A 24,591-nucleotide genomic window follows, 5' to 3' on the forward strand; every position below is an offset into this window, starting at 1 on the left:
CCTCATCACTGCCCTGGCGCCCTGTGGCGTCTGAGCTACTGTTTGGATCCTGGCGATCATATCTGGGAGCTCTTTTACGTCAGTTATCGGCCCTGTGTGCACAATGCGTAGAGATGTCCGTGGTGCATGCATTAAAATCAAAGCTCAAAGTCATTGAGAATCTTGGTTCTGGGGCTGGCATTGAGGTGCAATAGGTTAAACCTTGCTTTCAATTCCTGTTTCTCATATCCAAGTGCGGGTTGGAATTCCAGCTGCTGTGCATCTGAACCAGCTTTTTTTTTTTTCTTTAAAGATTTATTTAAGAGAAGGGAAGAGAGAAAGATATCTTCCATCCGCTGGGTTACTCCCCGAATGTAGCTGGGCTGGTCTGAAGTCAAGAGTCAGGAGCTTCTTCCGGGTCTCCCATCTGGGTTTAGAAGCCCAATCACTGGGGCCACCTTCCACTGCTTTCCCAGGTGCATTAGCAAGGAGCTGGATCATAAGTGGAGCAGCCGGGACTCGAACTGGCACCCACATGGGATGCTGGCACCACACGCATCAGCCTTACTTGCTATGCCACAGTGTCGGCCCTGATCGGGTTTCTTGTTGATGCTGCCTAGGAAGGCAGCAGAGGATGGCTCAAGTGCTTGGGTCCCTGTCACTCATGTGGGAGACCCACAGGGGGTTCCTGGCTCTTGGGTTAGGCCTGGCCACAAGCCCCTGCTGTTGAAACCATTTGGGAAGTGAACCTTTGGATGAAAGATTCTCTCTCTCTCTCTCTCTCTGTCTCCCTCTCCCTCTCCCTCTCTCTCTTTCTCTCCTTCTCTCTCTCTCTCTCTCTCTCTCTCTGTGTGTATCTGTCTCTCTCTCCCTCTCTCCTCTCCCCATCATTCTGCCTTTCAAATAAATAAAACTATAAAAGAATTTTTGGGGCCAGTGTTGTGGCATAGCAGGTAAAGGTGCTGCCTGCAATGCCAGCATCCCATATGAGCACTGACTGGAGTCCCTACTGTTCTACTTCTGATGCAGCTCCCTGAAGATTGACCTGAAAAAGCAGCAGAAGATGACCCAAGTGCTTGGGCCCTTGCACCTGTGTGGGAGACCTGGAAGAAGCCCCTGGCTTCCATCTGGCCCAACGCTGGCCATTGCAGCCACTTGGGCAATGAACCAGTGATGGAAGATCTGTTGTGTCTCTCTCTAACTCTGCCTTTAAAATAAATAAAAATAGAGTTAATATTTTTAAAGGAATCTTAGGTTCTGGGACATGTGACTGTTTCAAAACTCAGCATTTACCTGCTTGTATGGATTTGACCCATTTCTTACTAGGGTAGCAGGAACACAAGGTGTTTTGATAAATTTATGACTGAGTCTCTTCTACACGGTTATGCTTGGCAATAAAGAAGGGAGCCTTGGGCTGATGTTGTGGGTGAAGACTCTGCCTGCAATGCTGGCATCCCACAAGGGTGCCAGTTCAAATCCCTTCTGTTCCACTTCTGGTTCAGCTCCCTGCTGATGGGCTTGGAAAGGCAGTCGAGGATGGCCCAAGTACTTGAGTCCCTGCCGCCCATGTGGGAGACCTGGGTGCAGTTCTGGGCCAGACATTGACACTATTTAGGCAGTGAGTCAGTGGATGGAAGACTTCTGTCTGTCTGTCTGTAGCTCTGCCTATCATAAAGAGGGAGACAGCTGTCAGGTAGAGCACAGGACCCTGTAAAGCTCCTCCGGCTCAGGTGGCATCCTCAGGAATGGCTGTGTGCAAGCAGGCAGCCTGGGTTTCTCCTGACTCCTTGGGCTCTGGTGGCTGCACTCACAGCAATGGGTGCACTGCCATGTTGAATGTCACGTATGTTCCGCTGAACACGACCGACAGGGCATCTGCTGTCCATGCATGGGGTGGGAGGGCTGCTTCTCCTTCCCTTCCTGATACGGTGGGATGTGGGGCTATGGCTGAGAAAGCACCACACTATGTACAGCAGCTGACACTGGCTGAGCCCTCCACAGCCCAGGTGCAGGAGGACGCGAGGCCTCGCCCAGTTAACATTGACACGTGGGGATGCATGAGCCCCACGAGGGTGGAGGGGGTGTCGCCCTCTGGAACCCACATTTAAGGTTCAGTGATTGGCATTTGGCTACATGACAGGTGCCAGGGCCATGGGCTTCGCTCAGAAGTTCCTTGAGACTGGAGTGGCCCCGCGTAGCAGGATGCGTCTCACTTGACCTAACAGACTTCTAACGAAGTGGCCACAAACCCTAGCATTCTTCAGAAATTTTGTTGTTAGCCTTTCAGGGTAGTGAAATCGGGTCAAAATGAAGATGGATGGGTATTTGGCGTAGCAGTCACGATGTTGCTCATAGCCCACATCTGAGCCTGGATTTCAGCCGCAGGTCTGCTTCTGGTTCCAGCTTCCCACCAATGCAGATCTGGGAAGGCGGTGGGTGACGGCTCAAGGAGTTGGGTTCCTGATACCCATGTGGGAGGCCTGGATTGAGTTCCAGGCTCCTAATTTCCTCCTGGTCAGGCCCCAGCTTTGTGGACATTCGGGAAGTGAACCAGTAGATGGAGGATCTCTCTGTCTTTCACACAAATGTATAAAAATGGACCGAAATCATTTGGTAAACATTATGGAACATGTTTGGGGGGAAATTAAATATTTCATCATGATTTTTAAAAATCACTTTGCTTTTAGTGGATGTATGTTTCTTTTATCTTGGATGCATGCACATGTCATTGCATATGCTTACACAAGATGCAGTAGTAAAAGTTGCATTTCTATGCTTCATATTCGTCCAGCTTTGAGACTTAAAGATGGGAATTAGCTGCAGTTACCTGCCTTCAGGGCCTATTTTGAATTCATAATGCTTTTGAACTCAGAAGACATGAAGCCATTGGCTTTACAGATAAAGTTCTTTATTTCAGGAGACATCAGGTGATGAGTTTGAAATATCGGGAACCTATAGTACGCAATAGTTTGCAAGTCTGTTTCATTAAAATTACAGCTGATGGTAAATGGAAACATGCAACTTCCATTGCTTTTTTTTGTTTTTTGCTGTTGCTCTTTTTAACCAAGCATCTGGATAGGTCCACAGTTCCAGATGTTTACAAATCTGCTTGTGTTTACAATTCTGCTTGTGCTGTGACGAAAATTATTTGGGTATAATCGGTTTATCTCCTCCCCATCCCACCCCCACCCTTTTGCGGGACATTTAGCACTTGTTTAGAAATAACCTTCAACATTTCAAATTTCCTTTTTAAGATTTATTTTTATTTAGTTGGAAGTCAGTTACAGAGAGAGGGAGAGTCAGAGAGTGATCTGCCATCTGCTGGGTCACTCCCCAAATGGTTGCGATAGCCAGGGCTGGGCTGGGCTGAAGCCAGGAGCCTAAAACTCCATCTGGGTCTCCCACGTGGGTACAGGGCCCTAGCACTTGGGGTATTTTCCTCTGCCTTCCCAGGTTTATTAGCAGGGAGCTGGATTGGAAGCAGAAGAGCTAGGACTCAAAGCAGCACTCATATAGGATTCTGGTATTGTGGATAGCAGCCTAACCCACCGTGCCACAATGCTGGCTCCAGCATTTCATGTTTTTTATAAAAGACATATTTGAAATTTTAGGTAGACTGGGCTCTAAATCAGCTGTGTATTTACTTGTCAGGATGTAGAAACATCTCTCTTAAAGTAGCTAGACCAACAGCTTTATGGTGTGCTTGGGCCAATTAAGGAACTGGAAGGAGCCCGCCTGCTTGGTGCAGAATGAACAGGGGCCAGTGGCAGGTGATGAGGGCTGTGTGGTCACGGGGTCAAGGCCAGGTCATGTAGAGCCTGCAGGCATGTTGAGATTGGACTCCGAGGGAAGTGCGGAGCCAGTAAGGAATTGAAACACAGAAGCTGGCATGAGGTCTGAACCAGTCTCCCTGGTCCTGGTTCAAACTGTAGACTGTGCTGAGGACAAGGGAAGATACAAGATCTTTCTGTAATCCAGTTGAAGGTATGACGTTTTAGGCCAAAATAGTATCGGTGGAGGCAGTAATAGGCAGCGTCTCGAAATACTTTGAAGCCAATGGGATTAACTGATAGAGAATACCAGGAGGAGAGATACTTCCACGGTTTCAGCCTAAGCATAAATGGATTTGCCACAAACCAAGGTGGAGAAAACTCTCTGGCGGTTGGTATGGGGTGATAGTTGGGCAGATTGGGGGGTGTGGCTTGTGCCAGCTGTTAGACTGCGTTAGACTGGTGGAGACGCTGGCAGACAGCTGGCTGTGTCTATCCGGGTCCAGACGAGAGGTCTGGAGTGGAGAGGCCCCTGGAGTCTCAGCCTGTGGCAGCCCTGAGGCTGGCTGAGGTGTCCGGGAAGTGCACATGTAGGTGGGAGAAGAGAAACAGTGGGTCTGGAATGTTAGAGAGCTTTCAGCGGATTTCTGGCTGTGATAGAGATAAGAGCAGCTCAGTAGATCTTGAGGTTTTCTTCACTGGGCAAGAGATAAGCTTTTTTGTTTAAAACATTTAATTGCAGCAGTGGGCATTTAACCTAGTACTTAAGACACTTGCATCCCTTATAGGAGTACCTGGGGACAGTACCTGGATCTTCTAACTCCGGTTTTCTGCCAGGGCAGACCCCCTGGCAGAAAACAGTAATGGCTTAAGTAGCGGGCTTCTGCCACTCCAACCTGGAAGACCTGAATTACCTTTCTGGCTCTGGGTTCCAGCCCCATCCAAGCTTTCCTGGGCACATTGTTAGCATACTCGCAGACAGAGGCACGCTCTCTTTTTAGTTTGTGTGTATGGCCCTGAAAGGGATCAAGAATTCTTAAATTCATCATAATAATATATAACAAATTTACCATCAAAGCCATTTTTGAGGGCACGGCATCCGGTGTTACCATCACCATCATCCTTGTCTTGAACTTTTTCCTCTTGCAAAACTGAAACTTTGTACCCATTACCCTTCCTGCCCACACCATTCTACTTTGTCCTCGAATTTCATCATCCTAGGTGGAATCATACGGTGTTTGTACTTTGTGACCAGGTTATGGCAGTTAAAATAATGTCCTCAGAGTTCATCCACTTTGTAGTTTGTCAGCATTTCCTTCCCTTTTACATAAGTAGTCCATATATTTTCGTTATAAAATATGTAAATGGTGTACTTACTTAGGAAAACATGAAAATTCTCATTCTTTTACTTCACCCTCAATTCCCAAAGTGAGGCTTGCAGTTTTTACCTCTATTGCTATCTATCTATCTATCTGTCTATCTATTTTAAGATTTATCTACTTGAGAGGCAGAGTTAAAGTCAGAGGAAGACTCAGAGATCTTCCATGTGCTGGTTCACTCCCCAGATGGCCACAACAACTGGAACTTGCCTGATCTGAAGCCAGGAGCTTCTTCCTGGTCTCCCACTTGGGTGCAGGGGCCCAAGCACTTGAGCCATCTTCTGCTGCTTTCCCAGGCTGTTAGCAGAGAGCTGGATCAGAAGAGGAGCAGCCAGGACTTGAACCGGTGCCCACATGGGATGCCTATGCCACAGGTGGAGGCTTAACCTATTATGCCACAGCAAAGGCCTCTACCTCTATTGCTTTTGATACGTTTAAATTTTTCTTGTTTAAAAAAATGATGCCATACCATGTAATACTGTTATTCAGTTTTCTGTCTTTAATATCTTGGGGATCTTTCCACTCCAGTGTTGTGTTGACTTCCCATGAGCAGGAACCTTTATATACTCAGGGCTGGCTTTTTTTTTTTTTTTTTTTTTTTTAAATTTTATTTAAGATACCCAGAGTTCATGTATTTCATATATACAGATTCAGGAACGTAGTGATACTTTGAACCCTGCTTTCCCTCCCAACCATGTCCCACATTTCCTCCTACGTCTGCTGTTCCCATTCTCACTTTTTTACAAATATCTATTTTCAGTTAACTTTATATACATAGATTAACTCTACACCAAGTAAAGGTTTCAACAGATAGTATGAAGAGAAAAAAACACTGTTCCTCAGCAGTCAGGACAAGGGCTGTTAAAGATCAAAGGATCAATTTCACTCCGATAGATGATTTTTAGATACTCTGTCAGTTACTACGGATCAGGGAGAACACATGGAATTTGTCTTTTGTGGACTGGCCTATTTCACTGAGTATAGTGGCTCCCAGTTGCATCCATTTTGTTGGAAATGACTTCCTTCCTTCCTTCCTTCCTTCCTTCCTTTTTTTCTTTCTTTCTTCCTTTTTTTTTTACCATTATGTAGTATTTCATATCGTATATATACAGTAATTTCTTTATCCAGTCTTCAGTTGATGGATATCTGGGTTGGCTCCTTATCTTAGCTATTGTGAATTGAGCTGCCATGAACATGGGGATACAGATAGCTCTTTTATATGCTAATTTCTCTTTTTGGGTAAATTTCCAGGAGTGGGATGGCTGGGTCATATGGTAGGTCTGCATTCAGATTTCTGAAGTTACCTCCATACTCCACAGTAGTTGCACCAGTTTACACTCCTGCCAACAGTACCTTTTTCCCCACATTTTCGCCAACATTTCTTGTTTGTTGATTTCTGTATGAGAGCCATTCTTACTGGGGTGAGATAAAACTTCATAGTGGTTTTTAAGTGTATTTCCCTGTTGGCCAGTGCTCTGGAACATTTTTTCATATGACTGTTGGCCATTTGAATTCTCTCTCTTGAAAAGTGCCTGTTCAAATCCTTGGCTCATTTCTTAACTAGATCATTTGTTTTGTCATTGTGGAGTTTCTTGAGCTCTTTATAGATTCTGGATATTAATCCTTTGTCAGTTGCATAGTTTGCAAATATTTTCTCCCATTCTGTCAGGGGCCTCTTCACTTGGCTGAGTGTTTCCTTTGCAGTGGTGAAGCTTCTCAGCTTGATGCAATCCCATTTTCAATTTTGGCTTTGATTGTCCAGGTGAGATTCCTAGAAATATAATTGCTGGATCTGAAGAACTTTCTTTAACTCAGCATCAAATTTTGTGTCCTTGGACCTTTGTGTTTTGATTACAGTTTTTTTCTAAATTTATTCAGCTCTAGAATTTTGGAGGAAGCCATTTGAAATAATTCTCTTAGATCTTACTGTAGGCCTGTAGCCCCCATCTAGTCATGAGAGCACATCAGAGAAACTTAGAACATAGATGACAGCTATGTCATGTGAGACAGAGCGGCCTATGTCATGGTGTGGCCAGTTACGACACTGCCTGGGTTGCCAGATCCCATATGGGCGCTGCTTTGAGTCCTGGCTGTTCCACTTCCAATGCTGCTCCCTGATAATGTGCCTGGGAAAGCAGCAGAAGATAGTCCATATGCTTGGGCCCCTGCACCCACGTGGGAGACCTGGAGGAAGCTCCTGGCTCCTGGCTTCAGCTCAGCCCCAGCTATTGCTGCCATCTGGGGAGTGAACTAGTGCATGAAGATTTCTTTTTCCCTGTGTCTCTCCCTCTCTCTGAATCTCTACCTTTCAAACGAATGAAATAAATCTTTGGGGGTGTGTAGGAGGGAAACAACTATTTAAATTCTAACAAAATGTGGTTAGTTAAATCTGTGCTCAAAATACCAGTTTAATTACACATCATGCCTCCAGATTTTGGAATCTTAGCGTCCTTGTGTATATGAGAGTCTTGACTAGGTGAACCATCTGGCTGTGCTTTGAGTTTAGTTCCCTGTTACACAGCTGGTTCCCCAGTAAGGATCGTCTCCAGGTGTAAGAGCTGAGTTGGGCACAAACACGAAGAAAGCTCCTCTTTCGACGGCTACTCTAGGAGATGCCAGCAGATAAAGTGCTCACGAAATGGTTATTCTTAGAGGCAGACTTCCTTTACCTTAATAGGTTTGACCTGTACTTGGGGGTGGCATGCTTTTCCTGTAATGGGCCAGAGAAGTAAATATTTTTGGCCTTGAGGCCACATGTGGTTTCTGTTTATGTTCATTGCTTTAAAAAAAAAAAAAAAACTCTTTGTAAACGTAAATATTATGTGTATTCCTCACCATGTTTTCCTGCTTCATGGTAGTGGCTGAAGTTTGTAGACTTGTTTCAAACACTCATCTGGAAATAAAGTCTTTGACTGTGGATTTATTGCACCGGCATAAGATCTATAAATATGACTTTGATGAGATTATAAGGAAATGGATGCATGATTGATTTCCTTTTGTTTTTCTAATAGTTATGTATTTGAAAGATAGACATTTATAGACAGAAATCTTCAATGTGTTCCTTCACTCTCCAGAGGGCTGCAATGGCCAGGTTTGGACCAGGATGAAGCCAGGAGCCAGGAACTATAACTGGGTCTCCCGTGGGTGGCAGGGGCCCAAGCACTTACTTGGGCCATCCTTTGCTGCCCTCCCAGGTGCATTAGCTGGGAGTTGGGTTGGAAGTGGAGGAGGCAGGACTTGAACCAGTGCTTAGGGTGCCAGCATTGCAGGGCTTAACTTACTGTACCACAACGCCACCTCCATAGTTGGTTCTTCTCACAGGAATTTCAGCACATAATGGGAGACACTCTCTATAAATTTAACACTTGTAAAACCCACCATACCCTGAAAGTTTGCTAACCAGAAATTAAGTGCCTAAATAGTTTCCAGTTTCAGATTAATATTTATGTAAGGTATGTTCAATTTCTAAATAGCCCAGTTTTTAATATATTTTCATATGTAATAATAGCGATCTATTTTCTGAAGGTTCAGCTTGATTTGTTTTCTCATTTAAGCTCTTACATGTTCCTGTGTGGAGTTGGATTGCTGCTTGTTGGTTGGTTGGTTGGTTTTTAAAGATTTACCTATTTATTTGAGAGGCAGAGTTACAGAGAGAGGGAGAGAGAGATCTTCCATCTGCTGGTTCACTCCTCAGATGGCCATAATGGCCAGAGCTGGGCCAATCCGAAGCCAGGAGCTAGGAGCTTCCTCCAGGTCTCCCACGTGGGTGCGGGGGCCCAAGGACTTGGGCCATTTTCTGCTGCTTTCCCAGGCCATAGCAGAGAGAGAGCTGGATCAGAAGAGGAGCAGCCAGGAGACAAACTGGCCCCCATATGGGATGCCAGCGCCAGAGGTGGAGGACTAACCTTCCACACCACAGCGCCGGCTCTGCTGCTTGTTCTTGTGAACTGATGGTCACGGTGTACCCTTGCTGTCAGTCATGCTATGGCATCTTCCTCTGGCCTGCGGTTGAGCCAAAGTGCTTCACGGTTTCTGCCTGAATTCCATCCTGCCCTGGACCCCAGCAGGTGGCCTAAGCCATTTTAGGAGTCCCTGCAGGAAGAATGACCAGGGGCCCCTAGAGGCTAGGTGGTCGCCTGGGACAGTGTTGGTGTCTGTGTGAGGGGTGGGCTTTGCCTCCTTCACAGATTTTCTAAGGTGGTATGTAAGTTCACACACTCTAAGATGCTGGCCTTTCTCTCTCCTGTTTGCATTGTGATACCACTCTGCCAGATAGTCTTCTTCCAGTCTACGTTCCTGAACAACGCTTAATCCAGCTGATACATAAGCCATGTTAGCAGGAGACTAATAATGAGAATCCCGTTCCCTTTCCGTTTTAGCACTGGCTTTCTGATGTCCCAGATAGTATCCGCAAGTATTAGTATCTTCGAAAATCTGCTGTTCCAAGGTAAATGTTTAGGGGAACACAGAAAAACTAAAGCAGAAGTGTTGTTTTCATCAGTATTTATTAATCATTTGGATTGAGAGGAAATTATTTTCTGAAGATTTCTTTATTTATTTGGAAGGCACAATTACAGAGAGGCAGAGGCAGAGAGAGAGAGAGAGAGAGAGAGAGAGATTGAAAGAGACAGATCTTCCATCCTCTGGTTCACTCCCCAAATGGCTGCAACAGCTGGAGCTTGGCCAATCCAAAGCCAGTATCCAGGAGCTTCTTCCAGGTCTCCCATGTGGGCATAGGTGCCCAAGGATGTAGGCCATCTTCCACTGCTTTCCCAGGCCATAGCAGAGAGCTGCATCGGTCTCCCACGCAGGTGCAGAGGCCCAAGCATGTGGGCCATCTTGTACCACTTTCCCAGGCCATAGCAGAGAGCTGGATTGAAGTCGAGCAGTTGAGACTAGAACTGGTGCACATATGGGATGCTGGCACTGCAGGCGGTGGCTTTATCCGCTATGCCACAGGGCCAGCCCCAACAGGGATTTTTTTTGACTCACATAGTAAATCTTTATAAAATCTTGACGAGCTCTATTTTTAGATATTTGAGTTCTACAAAAGATGAAATGCTGTGTTTCTTAAATGGCAAACTTTGATTCAATTATTGAGACTTCCTGATAGGAGGTTTGTTTTTTGTTTTTTGTTTTTTTATTTCTTTTTGTTACAGATTATTTATTTGAGAGGTGAAGTTACACAGAGAGAGGGAAACACAGAGAAGGATCTTCCTTTCGCTGGTTCACTCCCCAAATGTCCACAACAGCTGGTGCTGGGCCAGGACGAGGCCAGGAGCCTAGGTGTCCCTCTTAGGCGCAGAAGCCCAAGCACTTGGGCCATCTTCCACTGCTTTCCCTGGGCGTGTTAGCAAGGAGCTGGATAGGGAGTGGAGCAGCCAGAACTCAAATGGTACCCGTGTGGAATGCCAGCCTTGCAGGTAGCTGCTTAACCTGCTGTGCCATATACTGCCACCTGTTTTTTCTCTTTTTAAAGAAATATTTATTTGAAAGAGCAGATTGAGAGGAGAGATTTCTTCATCCACTGGTTCATCTCCCAGTGGCTAAGGTAGCCTTGTCCAGGCTGTGTGGAGCTGGGACGTCCATCTGGGTCTCCCACATGGGTGCAGGGGCTCAAGCACTTGGGCCTTCATCTGCTGCCTTCCGAGGCACGTTAGCAGGGAGCTGGATGGAAGGTGGGGCAGCCTGGACTTGAACCCAGCACTCGGATGCAAGTTGCCAGGGTTGCAAGCCACAGCGTAACCCACTGTGCCGCAGTGCCGGTCTGGTCCCTTAAGGAAAGCTGAGTGTGTTGCTACTGTCACCACTGTCATGTCAGCCAGAAAGGAGGGACACGTAGTACATGTGCAGAGAGAAAGCAGCGCGGTCGGACTCGTGTCAGAACAGAACCGTGGGGTGGTCTCGTCCCCTCTGTCCAGCGGCACGGTAGATCTCAGAGCTGGGTCTTCGTGCGTGTGGCGGTATTATCCGCATTATGTCACCGTGCTTCCCATGGGAACACGGTCACTCTTCCCGTGGAAACACGGTCACTCTTGGCTCGCCGTGGCCGTCACGAGGAGCCCCAGCGAGGACTCAGCGCGGTGGGGGTGCGGGTGTGCGTGCACGCGTGGCCGTCTCTCGTGGAGCCTGCCGGCCAGCTGTCACGTCCGTGCTCTCCCGCTTTGTTCTTCACAGGCGATGACTCGGGGCTGACCGGGTACCCAGAGGAACGCTTTTAACGGATTAGCGTGGGGCGCTCCGTGCTCTCTGCCTCCACCCAGCAGCTGTGGCCTGTCCGCACTCCCCTATGAGGCTCCTGCACTGTGTGCGACGAGAGCTTCCCCGGGAAAGCCCTGCGTCCAGGCCAGCGCGCACGGGGAGAGCGCGGGGACAGAGCCCGCTTCTGCCTTGCGGGTCTGGAGGAGCCTGGTGCCATGCCCGCGCGCACTGACCGGCCCCCTCTCTTTGTGCTCCCGCAGGCAACAGTACCTGTCCAAAGATCGCCTTGGTTCCCCCTGGTTTGACGAGCAGCACTGCCAGTCTGGTCGATCGGCGCGTGCGTCATGACGCGGCTCAGGGGATAAATGGGAAGACGCCGGCCAAGCGCGCAGCTGCGAGTCCAAAGCCGCAAGGTAGGCCCGCTGCGCTGGGTGGCCGGGGGCGAGGGAGGAGTCAGGCGCCGCGTCCACCTGAGCCCCCTCGGGCGCTGCTCCCCACGCGTTCCTGCAGTTCTGTGTTAGGGTTCTTACCCCCTGGCCGAAGCGTGGAATGGAAGAGCAAGGCCCTCGGAGGCGTCGCGCTGCGGTGGAACCTGTGGCCTCTCGCGGTCCCACCTGTGCAGCTGGGACACAACACTGGGCACTTTCAGAGTTACTGTGCTTTGGAAAAGTCATTTTCTGTTTTATGATGTGCCGGGCTTGATCTCTTTTCTTGCAAAGAAAAACGTGTCTGAGCACGGATGACAAAGGAGCTGGCGTTACTCTGTGTGGTAAGGATTTCTGAATGAACCCGTGTGTGACGCAAGGTGAAGGCTGAGTGTCCGGTGTGCGGGATGTTGGTTTTTCTGTTCCTGCTACCTGGCTGTCTGCCTGTCCACGTGGGGTGCAGCCTGTGGCTCTCAGGCAAACCCAGATGAGCAGCCCTGCCCGAGCCCTCGCTGGTTTTCACTGGGCCTCTTCCTGTTGCTCTGTGTGAACAGAAATGTGGAAGGTATTTTGACTGTGGGTTAAGCCATTTTATTTGCAAAACATAAAATTCCATCTTGCTCATGAGACCTGAGTTAACCAAGGTCAGTGAGCTAAGACTCCAGGGGCTGGCGCTGGGGCGCAGCAGGTTAAGCCATTGTGTGCTGTGCCGGCATCCCGTGTGGGTGCTGGTTCAAGTCCCGGCTACTCCGCCTCCCATCCAGCTCCCTGCTAATGCCCCCGGAAAAGCAGTGGAGGATGGCTCATGTCCTTGAGGCCTCGCTCCTATGTGGACACTCAGATGAAGCTCCTGGCTTCTGCCTTCAGTCTGGCCAGCCCTGGGGAGTGAATCAACAGATGGAAGATTGTCTTTCTCCTTCTCTCTTTCTCCTCCTCCTTACCCCCTGCCCCTTCCCCTCAGTATTCTGACTTTCAGATAAATAAATAAACCTTAAAAAAAAAAAAAAAAAAAAAAGCCGGTGCCATGGCTCAACAGGCTAATCCTCCGCCTAGCGGCTCCGGCATCCCAGGTTCTAGTCCCGGTCGGGGCTCCGGATTCTGTCCCGGTTGCCCCTCTTCCAGGCCAGCTCTCTGCTATGGCCGGGGAGTGCAGAGGAGGATGGCCCAAGTGCTTGGGCCCTGCACCCCATAGGAGACCAGGAGAAGCACCTGGCTCCTGCCTTCGGATAAGCGCGGTGCGCCGGCCGCGGCTGTGGTGGCCATTGGAAGGTGAACCAACGGCAAAAGGAAGACCTTTCTCTCTGTCTCTCTCTCTCTCACTGTCCACTCTGCCTGTCAAAAAAAAAAAAAAAAAAAAAAAAAGAGATACAAGGGGCTGGTGCTATGGCACAGCGGGTAAAGCTGCCACCTGCAGTGCCAGCATCCCACTTGGGCATTGGTTTGATCCCTGGCTGCTCCACTTCCGATCCAGCTCTCTGCTATTGCCTGGGAAAGGAGTAGAAGATGTCCCAAGTCCTTGGGCCCCTGCACCCATGTGGGAGACCTGGAGGAAGCTCCTAGCTTCTGGCTTTAGATGGGCCAGCTCCAGTTGTTGCAATCACTTGGGGAGTGAGCCAGCAGATGGAAGACTTCTTTCTCTCTCTGCAACTCTGCCTTTCAAATAAATAAATAAATCTTTAAAAAAAAAAAAAATATATATATATATATATATATATATATATATATATATATATAATTCTACTTATATAATCGCCTGGATCAAAAGCCTTTCCGAGGGAAGCTAGGCGGTGTGAGTTCATTGTGTTTTGTGTTCAGGATACTGGGGTAAGTCTCAGCAGTGTCTTTCCTGAGCCACTGTGCTCTGACATCGCCCCATTCCCTGCAGACATTTGACCTTACTTTGCTATTCAAGTCTATGTATTGGCATTTAAGTACATATTTCTTTCCTCTTTTAAAAATGAGTTCACTGTATATATTTTTCTAAAGCTAAAAGGAATATTTTCAGATATTAAATAAATCAAGTCATGAGAACTTCATGCCTCTTTTGTCAAGTGGTCCCGTTCATTGTTGGCCCTACCCCTGCCTGTGGCTGCAGTTTTAACCTCTGCCTTACGCTCGCATTTGTGTTCCCCTGTGTCTTAGTGCATTGGAGCTTCTGTAACAAAACACCAGCAGAGGAGGAGCTCCTGAAGAGCGGGCGCGTCTGTCTCACGGTCCTGGATGCTGGGAAGCCCAGGGTTAGGGGTGGCGGGTCAGGCCCTTGCTGGCCGTCTGCGCAGCACAGCCTCCCACAGTGGCAGGCACCAGGTCTCCGAGTCCTTGTGTAATGGTGTGCATCCCAGGACTCATCCCCGCCCCGGGGGCCCTGCTCTCCACGCAGTCACCGTGCCGGGAGGGTGTCCCTTCTTCGCTGTGTCTCCTTAACTGCAGTCTGTCCTGCTGTATTTATCCACCTTCAGTAACACTAACCCATCGCCCTGTTTCTGCTGTTCTTTTATTGATTTATTTTATTTATTTGGGAAGTGAAAGATAGAGAGAGAGAGAGGTCTTCCATTCACTGGTTCACTTCCCAAATAGCTGCCACTGGCGGGGTTGTATCAGGCTGAAGCCAGAAGCCAGGAGGTTCATCCTGGTCTTCCATGTATGTGCAGGGGCCCAAGCACTTGGGCCATCTTCTGCTGCTTTCCACTAGCAGGGAGTTGGATCAGAAGTGAGGCAGCTGTGCTCATACGGGATGCTGATGTCACAGGCAGTGACTTTGTACACCATGCCACAGCACTGGCATCTGTGCTAATCTTTAAAATTTGAGATTGTGCCACACAGAGATGGACGTCTCAGGAGTGAGGCTACATCTTGGTATTGTAAGGTAAGTTTTTGAATAGATTTAACACTGTTTGCTGACAGTTTTTTTTTTTTTAAATAGCCAACATTTTAAAATTAATTTTCATTTTTATTTTTTATTTTATTTATTTTTTTTATTTTTGACAGGCAGAGTGGGCAGTGAGAGAGAGAGACAGAGAGAAAGGTCTTCCTTTTTGCCGTTGGTTCACTCTCCAATGGCCGCCATGGTAGGCGCGCTGCGGCCGGCGCACCGCGCTGATCCGATGGCAGGAGCCAGGTGCTTCTCCTGGTCTCCCATGGGGTGCAGGGCCCAAGGACTTGGGCCATCCTCCACTGCACTCCCCGGCCACAGCAGAGAGCTGGCCTGGAAGAGGGGCAACCGGGACAGGATCAGTGCCCCGACTGGGACTAGAACCCGGTGTGCTGGCACCGCAAGGTGGAGGATTAGCCTACTGAGCTGCGGCACTGGCCTGATTTTCATTTTTATTTGAAAGTCAAGGGCAGAACAAGATGCTCCTTCTTCTGGTTGGCTCCCCAGATACCTGCATCAGGCTAGGCTGGGCCAGGTCAAAGCCAGGTGTCTTGAACTCCATCTAGGTCTTCCACATGGACTGCAGGGACCCAAGCACTTGAGTGGTCAGCTGGTGCCTCCCAGGGAACCCATGAGCAGGAAGCTGGATTGGAAGTGTAGAGACTGGGACTTGAACCCAGGCACTGTGGTATAGGATGCAGGTGTCCCAAGCAGTGACTTAGGTGTTGCACCAAACACCTCCTTGCACAGCCAAGAGAAGCTACTTTCAAGTTCAAAGTCTTTGGAACCTTGGAGTGACCGAGGCAGAGAGGGAAGGGCACGTTGCTGGAGACTCCCTGCATGGGGAGAGGCTGCAGCTTTAGCGTGGTGGAGGGCTCCTGTGCCAGCACAGCAGTTCTCAGCTGGAGGCAGTTTGGGGTACCCCTCCCCAGACCCTCTCTGCAACGTTATATAGTAGTATCTGGAGACGGTTTTCCTGGGAGTTCGTGCGGGCGTTCCTGTGGCGGCTGGAGGGTACAGAGTAGTGTGGGCGCGCCACACCCTGCAGTGCGGAGGTTGCTCCCCGCAACTCAGTTTCTCCAAACTGGAATGGCAGTAGCGCTGAGTGTTAGAAAGGACCCTAACAAGAGCGCATGATTAAACCTCTGTTGGATTTTCTGTTTTCTCACATGGAGTGCTAACGAGCTCACCCCTACAGTTTATTTTGGTCATTTGAAAAGGGGAGACAGTATTGAGTATCTAGATTAGTGGTGACTGCATGGTATATTCTCTGGAGCCATATATAGTTCATGGTTGTATTTATGAATGATCAATAAGTAAATATCTTTGAAGAATCATGTATAGTTTTTAAAAAGATAGAAGAGCTAAGTTTAACATGAGCCATTAGATAAACTTGCATTTGGATTTATATTGGAGTGTGTCGATGTTGAAGTAGATTTGTTCAGTTGTTACAGCTTGTTATGTCAGAGCCTCCAAAAATTCCCTGAGGCCTTGGGACAACAATGGCTTATTCACTTGCAGCCCATCAGACCCCTCAAACAAACACATCACGGAGCAGCTTCCAACATAAGTCTTTCTTCTTGTTCACCACTTTTAATACTGGCCTGTTTCCTGCCCTGTGAGACAGCATTCAAATAGCTTCTGTAGCAGTTAAAGCTGATGATTCTTTTTCCTTTAAGAGCTTTGATCCACATTCTGCGTAGTCCATGACCATGTTGGTAAAGCTTACATATTGTCACATGATGTCTTGAGCACTGTAGGCCTGTGTTGAAATATTGCCCCATGCCCTGAAAAGATGTGCAAGTATTAAGTGCTAATCAAAGCATGTTTTGAAAATGAAGAGTTAAATGAAGTTGAAAAGCCACATTATTTCTGTGAATAATTTATATAGAGTACTTAGACCTATTCATTTACCTCTAAATTAAAGCAGGCCATGTATAATATTCATCCTTTTAAAAGTACATTTTAAAAATGCATTTATATAGAGCCAGTTCTTGATTTTCATGTTAAAACAGGAGGAATTGAACTCTGCTGATGATCTCAAAACTTAGACTGGCAGCTAGTTTCTCTCCTCATTCTCTTTAATGACTTTGCGTATATAGTGTTGTGTAATTTTTTTTCTATTTAGGTCTGTAAATTTGGCTACAATAAAGTCCATTTTATTTATACTCTGCTGGATGTTTCCAACTGAGCACATGCAAAACTGAACCACTGGTCATCTCTCCCAATGGCTCCACCCCCGCATCAGAGGATGGCGGTCCTGACAGCCTTCCAGTTGCTCAGGCCAAAGCTCAGACTCACTCTTCTCTCACAGTGCACATTTGATCTGTCTGGAGAGCTTCCTTCAAAGCATGCCTCTGGCAATGGGCTTTGTAGGGCAGCAGGTTAGCTTCTGCCTAGCATGCCCACATCCCGCCAAAGAGGGACTAGGATTGAGTCCCGCCTCTGCTGGGATGATTCAGGCTTATGCTAATGCCCCTGGGAGGGTAAGAGCGGTGGCTAAAGTACTGAGTTCCTGCGACCCATGAAGGAGACCCAGATGGAGTCCCTGGCTCCTGGCTTCCACCCAGCCCTGACTAGTGCAGGCATTTGGGGATTGAACCTGTGGATGAAAGATTCTCTCTCTCTCTTTGATGAATAAAAATTGAAGTAAATAAGTAAGAATAAAAGCAGGGTGCTGGAGCAGGTGTTTGGCCTAGCAGTTTACACGGCTGCAGCCCATGGAGGATACCTAGGTTCTATTCCCAGCTTGGACTCCCATTTTGCCTTCCTGCTATGTGTGCCTTGGAGGCAGCAGCTGATGGCTCCAGTACTTGGATCCCTGCCATCCTCGTGGGGGACTTGGATGGAATTCCCAGCTCATGGCTTCTGCGTTGGCCTGTCCCGCCTCTGACTATTGCAGGCATCGGATGAGACGGCAGATGGGAGTGATCTTTCCCTCTGCCTCTCCAATGAAATAAATATACACCAACTCAACTATCTCTCACTACCTCCTTTAAAAAAAACCCAAACTTTTATTTATTTGAAAGTTAGAAACAGGAGACAGGGAGCGCTCCTCTGCTGGTTCACTCCCCAAATACCCACAACTGCCAAGGCTGAATCACACTAAAGTGCTTGAGCCATCACCTGCTACGTGTGCGGAAGCAGGAACACAGGAATGGAGAGCAGAGCTGGGACTGGGACCCAGGCATTCTGACAAGGATTGCAGGCTTCTCAGGCTGTGTCTTAATGGCTGTGTCAGCGGCCCACCCCTCTTGCTGCCTCCCCAAAGCCCCTAATCTGCTGCCTGCGTTTCCATCATAGCCTGCTCACTATGGCTCTGCTTGTGCCCTGCTCCTGTGTGTTCACAGCACAGTGGCCAGAGTGGTGCAGCTGAAGTTAAAGCCGCCTCCCCACATGTCTCTGCTCAGACCTCTGCAGCAACGTCTCATCTCCCCGGGGTCAGAAATCCCTGCAGTGCCCTCGAGGTTCTACCCCCCCCCAGGCCCCCCTCTGACCTGGGGCCTCATTTAGCCTACTTGCTCCTTCTGCTGCCTTGGCACTGACTTCCATGCCTTACCCATCTCCAGCCTAACCTGGCAGAGTGAAGCTTCCCAAGTGACCCCCTTAACTTCTTCCAGTCGTGTGCACATTCCATGTTCTCAGGGCTGCTTCCAACACTGTTGAGTCCTTAACTCTGCCACCCCCTTCTCATCCCCACACTCCTGGTTGAATTGTCTTTTCCTTTTAGCTCCCAACCTCTTCCTTCCTCCCTCCCTCGCTCCCTCTCTCCCTCCCTCCCTCCCTCCCCCCTTCCTTCCTGCCTTCCTTCCTTCCTTTTTTTTTTTTTCAGAGTTAGAGAGGGGGGCAGAGAAAGCTCTTCCTTTTCTGTTGGTTTACCCCCCAAAGGGCCGCTATGGCAGGTGCACTGCGCTGATCCGAAGCCAGGAGCCAGGTGCTTCTTCCTGGTCTCCCATGCGGGTGCAGGGCCCAAGCACTAGGGCCATCCTCCACTGCCTTCCCGGGCCACAGCAGAGAGCTGGCCTGGAAGAGGAGCAGCCAGGACAGAATCCGGCACCCCAACAGGGACTAGAACCCAGGGTGCAGGTGGAGGATTAGGCAAGTGAGCCGCGGCGCTGGCCAACTCCCAACCTCTTTCTTCCTGCTATTGTTACATATGTGTTGCTGCTTGTTGTGTTTTTAAAGACTTACATGTTTATTTGAAAGGTAGTGTTAGATCTTCCATAAGATCAATCACTCCTCAAATGGCCACAATGGCCGGGATTGGGCCAGGCCAGAACCAGGAGCCAGGAACTTCTTCCAGGTCTCCCGCATGGGTTGCAGAGGCCCAGGCACTTAGGCCATCTTCCACTGCTTTCCCAGGTGCATTAGCAGGGAGCTGGGTCAGAAGTGGAGCAGCCGCGACTCGAACTGGTGCTCCTGTGCAATGCAAGTGTCACAGGCGTTAGCTTAACTGCTGCACCACAATGCTTGGCCCCATGCTTGTTGTATTTTATTATTATTTCCTTTTACTCATTTATATACTCAAGTGCTTGGAGTAGATATTCAGTAGATGTCGAATATAAAAATGACGTTGAGGATAAAATTCCCGTGTAGATGCTTCTGCACAGCAGGGCTGCATCCTGAGAAATGCATGGTTGGGTGAGCCTGTGGCTGTGCTGGGTCCTAGAATGTACTGACAGCTGGCCTGGCCGACTACCCAGCAGAGACAGGTGGACCAGCTCGTTGCTGCAAGGCTGAAAACCCATGCAGCACGGTCCTGGGCGGAATGCTTAGGCAGTTCTAACAGAATGCTACATATTGATGTCTCTGGACAGAAAAAAGTGATGGTAAAGATAGAAGGCGATTGGTGTTAAGTCCTGTTACAGCCTGTGGCTGTAAAGACTGTCCCTAAGGTACTGAAAATGCCGACTTTCTTAGTGGTGTTATCAGTTTATGTGCACTGAGGACATAGGAGAGTTCACATGACTCTATCCTCATGGTCACTCATCTGGCTCCGCTGAGTGGCGCCGTATTGTGGATTAATTTGCATGTGCTTGCTTAACAGTGAGGTCTTTAGGCTGCTGTTCTGTAGGAAGTTCTGTGTCCCTGTTGTCAGTCCTTTCTGGTTCTGTGAAACACAGTCTTCTGGGAAGAGTGAGTGGGGTTGCTGAAGGGTTTAGACCAAAGGCGTCGCTGCATTTGGAAGCTTTGTGTGCCACCATGGAGTTCCCTGCAGATCCTAGAAAAGTCTTGTTCTTCCTCAGCCGGCGCTCAGCTGGGAGACGCCGTGTTCAGCTTGAGCGCCAAGATCCTCAAGCTCATGAGTGAGAAGCCGGATGAGTTCAAGTTGAGCGTCCCAGGTGCTCCTGGAGCAGCAGGTGAACTTGACTCTCCAGGCTCAGCGAAGGGAGCTGAACCTGCCAAGGATGTGGAAGTTGGTGGTGGCAAGAAAGCCATCCTCCTCCTCGTTCCCCTTCCACAACTGGAATCTTTCCAGAAAATTCCGGTTTGGCTAGTATGGAAATTGGAGGAAAAGTTTAGTGGGAAGCATGCCGGCTTTATTGCTCCGAGGAGGATTCTGCCGAGGCTAACGTGGAGAAGCCACAGGACAAATAAGCAGAAGCGCTCCAGGAACCGCCCTCGGATGGCCGTGCACAGAGCCGTCTGCAAGCCCTTGCACTTCTCGCATGAAACTGTGGGCCCGAGGGTCTGCATGCAACCGGATGGCAGGCAGCTCAGGAAGGTTGTTCTGGACAAAGCACAGCAAGTGATGTGCAGCTGAAGGTGGGCAGCGTCTCTGCAGGCTGTGGCAGGCTCACAGGTGAAGATGTTGGTTTTGAGCTCCCAGAGTTTGAGTTGTAAACACGAATGACTAAAGTATGGCTCGCAGTTTTGTTTTTGTTTTTTGTTTTTTGTTTTTTTTTTTAAAGTGGTTAAGTCTGGTGTTGTGTGCTTTCACGGCCATTTCTGGACAAGGCTCTCTCTACATGTTGGTTTTTTGAATCTTTGAGAAGAGCTGTAAGATTAGATGATGGACTGGTTTGGTGAAATCGTCTTCTTCCTTAGAAATTGAACTTAGCGTGGGATCAGAGGGGACTGGACAGGTGCGTGGGAGCCGTGAAGAGTAAGACCCATTCTCCAGGGTCCAGGGAGACCGCCATTGTCCCAGAATGTTACAGAACAGCAGGTGCACTGTAAGCTGAGAACTCTGCTTGAGCCATGGTGTGAGGCAGGTTTGTTAGGGGTGGCCAGGTGGACCAAGGGAAAATTGAGGACCTTCTGGGTCTGTGCCAAAGGCTTGGAATGCCTGAGACAAGCACTGTGCACACACAGTTCAGGGTGGCGGGGACCTGCTTTGTATGGATTGGTAGCCAAGAGGTGAGGCTGGGAGGAAGCAAATTCCCAAGAAATATGTTTCAAAAGAAAACAACCAGACCGGTGCTGTGGCATAAGGGTTAAGCTGCCTCCTGCAACACTGGTGTTCCATATGGAGGCCAGTTCGAGTCCCAGCTGTTCCACTTCTGATCCAGCTCCCTGCAAATGTGCCTGGGAAAGAAGTGGAGGAGTGTTTGGGCCTCTGCACCCATGTGGGAGACCCAGAAGAAGCTCCTAGCTTTGGACTAGCCCAGCTCTGGCCATTGTGGCCATTTGGGGAATGAACCAGTAAATAGAAGATGTCTCTCTGCCTCTCCATTTGTCTCCTTGTAACTCTGCTTTTCAAATAAAATAAACAAATCTTTAGAAAGAAAAGTAGAAAACAACGAGCTGTGATGGTGTCCCTGTTAGTATGTCACTTTCATTTTATTTCTTTGCATTAAAAATTTAAAAAGAAGGTTTATTTATTTGAAGGCAGAAAGAGAGCCGGCATCCCATATGGGCACCGGGTTCTAATCCCGGCTGCTCTTCTTCCAGTCCAGCTCTCTGCTGTGGCCCAGGAAGGCAGTGGAGGATGGCCCAAGTGCTTGGGCCCTGCACCCACATGGGAGACCAGGAGGAAGCACCTGGCTCCTGGCTTCGGATCAGCGCAGTGTGCTGGCTGTAGCAGCCATTTGGGGGGTGAACCAACGGAAGGAAGACCTTTCTCTCTGTCTCTCTCTCTCACATCTAACTCTGTCAAATAAATTTAAAGAAAGAAAGAGAGAAGAGGAGGAGGGGAAGGGAAGAGAGAGGAAGAGGGAGGAAGGGGGGGAGAGAAAGGAGATGGGAGAGAGCAGGCAAGTGCAGCAGCGTCCCGTGCTCCACCACACCTCCAGCCCTTGTCATTTGCATTTTTGATTTAAATGTATAGCCAGGTTTTTATTTAAGAGTTGAGTTTTATAGGTGGGCCTTTGGTGCAGTGGTTAAGACACCGCTTGGTGCACCCATATCCCATATTGCATTGCTTGGGTTCAACTCCAGCTCTGCTCCCAGTTCCAACTTCCTGCCCGTTCTCACCTTGGGAGACAGCAGGTGATGGCCCAAGTACTTGTTTCCCTGCCACCCACATGGGCTACTCAGACTGAGTTGTAGCCCAGGCTTCAGCCTTGTAGCATTTGGGGAGTGAACCAGTGGAGGGTTGCTGTTTTCTGTTCTCTGTCTCTCTGCCTTTCAAATAAATAACAATTTTTATAAATTTATTTTAAAAGCAGAATTAGAGATTCCCATCGGCTGGTTCACTCCCCCGATGACCACAACTAGCAAGGCCAGGCCAAAGACCGGAGCCTGGAACTCCATCCGGGTCTCCGACATGGGTGACAGCGTCCCAGGCACTCCAGCCATCTTCCGCTGCTTTCCCAGGCACATTACAGGGAGTTGGATTGGAAGTGGACAGCCGGGACTCAAACTGGCACTCATGTGGGGTGGTGGGTGACACATAGCAACTTAACCTGCTGCACCACAACACCAGCCCCAGTAAATAACTCTTTTTAAAAACTAATTTAGAGTTTTAAATGTAATGAATTACAACTGCTGCTAGGATACTCAGATATCTGGAAAGCACTTGGAAAGGCTGACCCCACCCCACCCCTAAAAAAAAAAAAAAAACAAAAAAGATGAGAAAGAGAGGAGGGGAAGGTTGAGGCTGAGAGTGAGTTGAGCCTGGCGCTTACTCTTGGAGACTCTGAGAGCGTGGTGGACGGCTGCAGTTTGTTGGGTATCCCAGCATCTCAGGAACACAGCCTTGAAGGATAACTTCCTTCAGGAACTTCTTCCACTTCTGGGCTTGCCCCTGCTGCTTTTTTTCTTTGGATACAAAGCATTGAGATCTTGCTCTTTCGTGGGAATTAATTTTCAGCATACACAGTCCCCAAGGTGTCGTTCCTTTGGAACTCTGCCTGAGATGTTTCCGAGTTACTGAGAGGTGAGAGAGTCACTTCCGCTCATCAGGGAGTTCCTTTAGGCAAAGCACGCTCTGTAACGCCCTGATGAATGACGGACCAGAGGACGGAGTACTCCTCTGCAGACGGTGCCTGAGACGTTTGTCCTGTCTGTGCGCCGTGCCTGCTCTCTTGTTAAAGTGTTGTCCTGACTGCTGGCTGTGCACTCGCATTCTCTCCCGTGCTAAAGATGATGTCTCCTCTGTTTCTGTGGGGATGTTTTAAAAAGTTACAGGAGAATTAAGAGATAAGGTGGGGCTGGCGCTGTGGCGTAGCGGGTAAAGCTGCCGCCTGCAGTGCCGGGGTCCTGGCTGCTCCACTTCTAACCCAGCTCTCTACCGCGGCCTGGAAAAGCAGTGGAAGATGTCCCAAGTCCTTGGGCCCCTGCATCCATGTGGGAGACCTGAAGGAAGCTCCAGGCTCCTGGCTTTGGATTGGCCCAGCTCTGGCCATTGCAGCCATTTGGGGAGTGAACCAGTGGATGGAAGACCTCTCTCTCTCTCTCTTTCTGCCTCTGCCTCTCTGTGACTCTGCCTTTCAAATAAAATGAATAAATCTTTAAAGAGCTAAGGTTTGTGGTGTAAAAACAATTTTGAACTTCTATAATTGCAAGGTCTGTATTTTAATTTTTGAAAGATTCATTTGGAAGGCCTCTTGTAATCTTTTATTTTATTAAGATTTATTTATTTATTTTGAAAGTCAGTTGGGGCGGGGAGGAGAGAGGGAGGGAGAGACAGAAATAAAGAGATCTTATGTCCACTGATTCACTCCCGATGGCTGTAGCACCCAGGTCTGGGTCAGGACCAAAGTCAGGAGCCAAGAGCTTCATCTGCATCTCCCATGTGGTTGCAGTGGCCCTCCTGTGCTGTTTTCCCAGGTACATTAGCAGGAGGCTGAATTGGAAGTAGAGCAGCTGGGACTCGAACTGGCGCCCGTATGGGCTGCTGGCATTGCAGGTGGTAACTTAACCTGCTGTGCCACATGCCAGCCACTAAGTGTGAGGTCTTTAAAAAACTTGGTTGAGGGGCTGGCATTGTGGCTTAAGTACCATATGAGCACTGGTTCAAGTCCTGGCTGCTTCACTTCTAGTCCATCTCCCTGCTACTGTCCCTGGAAATGCAGCAGATGATGCCCCAAATATTGGGGCTTCTGTACCCACCAGGGAGACCTGGGTAGAGCTCTAGGCTTCTGACTCTGGCCCGGCCCAGCTGCAGCCATTGCAGCCATTTGGGAAGTGAACCAGTGGATGGAAGGCCTTCTCTATCAGTCTCTCTGTCTGTCATTCTGCCTTTTAAATAAATAAAGAAATCTTAAAGAATTCATAGAAAGTGTGTATTATGAGAAAATTACGTATGAACTTAGATTTTTCTTTGCACCAATACAAATTTCTCTTTCAGTCCTATTTTCCCATGAATTTTTTGAAGCCCTCTCATACTTGCCTGGTACCCAGTCCCTGCCTCTGTCAACATTGATGAACTCTCTCCCCACAAGTTTTTGAAATCTTGGATGTAATACTAATTCGCTCTTTTTTATTTTTTTAAATATTTTTTTATTATTTATTTGACAGAGTTAGACAGTGAGAGAGAGACAGAGAAAGGTTCCCACCCCCATTGGTTCACCCCCCAAATG

At 48.5% G+C, this 24,591-nt stretch overlaps 1 protein-coding gene across 3 annotated transcripts in view; it reads left to right on the top strand.

Annotated features, from left to right (window-relative positions):
* FGD4 (FYVE, RhoGEF and PH domain containing 4) overlaps window positions 1-24,591 on the top strand; it is a 149,011-nt gene that overhangs the window by 67,425 nt on the left and 56,995 nt on the right. For all 3 annotated transcript variants that reach the window (XM_062195053.1, XM_062195054.1, XM_062195052.1), the window contains exon 2: window positions 11,590-11,742. In XM_062195053.1, the coding sequence (XP_062051037.1) occupies window positions 11,590-11,742 (153 nt within the window). The remainder of the gene's footprint in view (window positions 1-11,589; window positions 11,743-24,591) is intronic.

This window comes from Lepus europaeus, chromosome 6 (genome assembly GCF_033115175.1).
Source record: "Lepus europaeus isolate LE1 chromosome 6, mLepTim1.pri, whole genome shotgun sequence".
Lineage (NCBI taxonomy): Eukaryota > Metazoa > Chordata > Mammalia > Lagomorpha > Leporidae > Lepus > Lepus europaeus.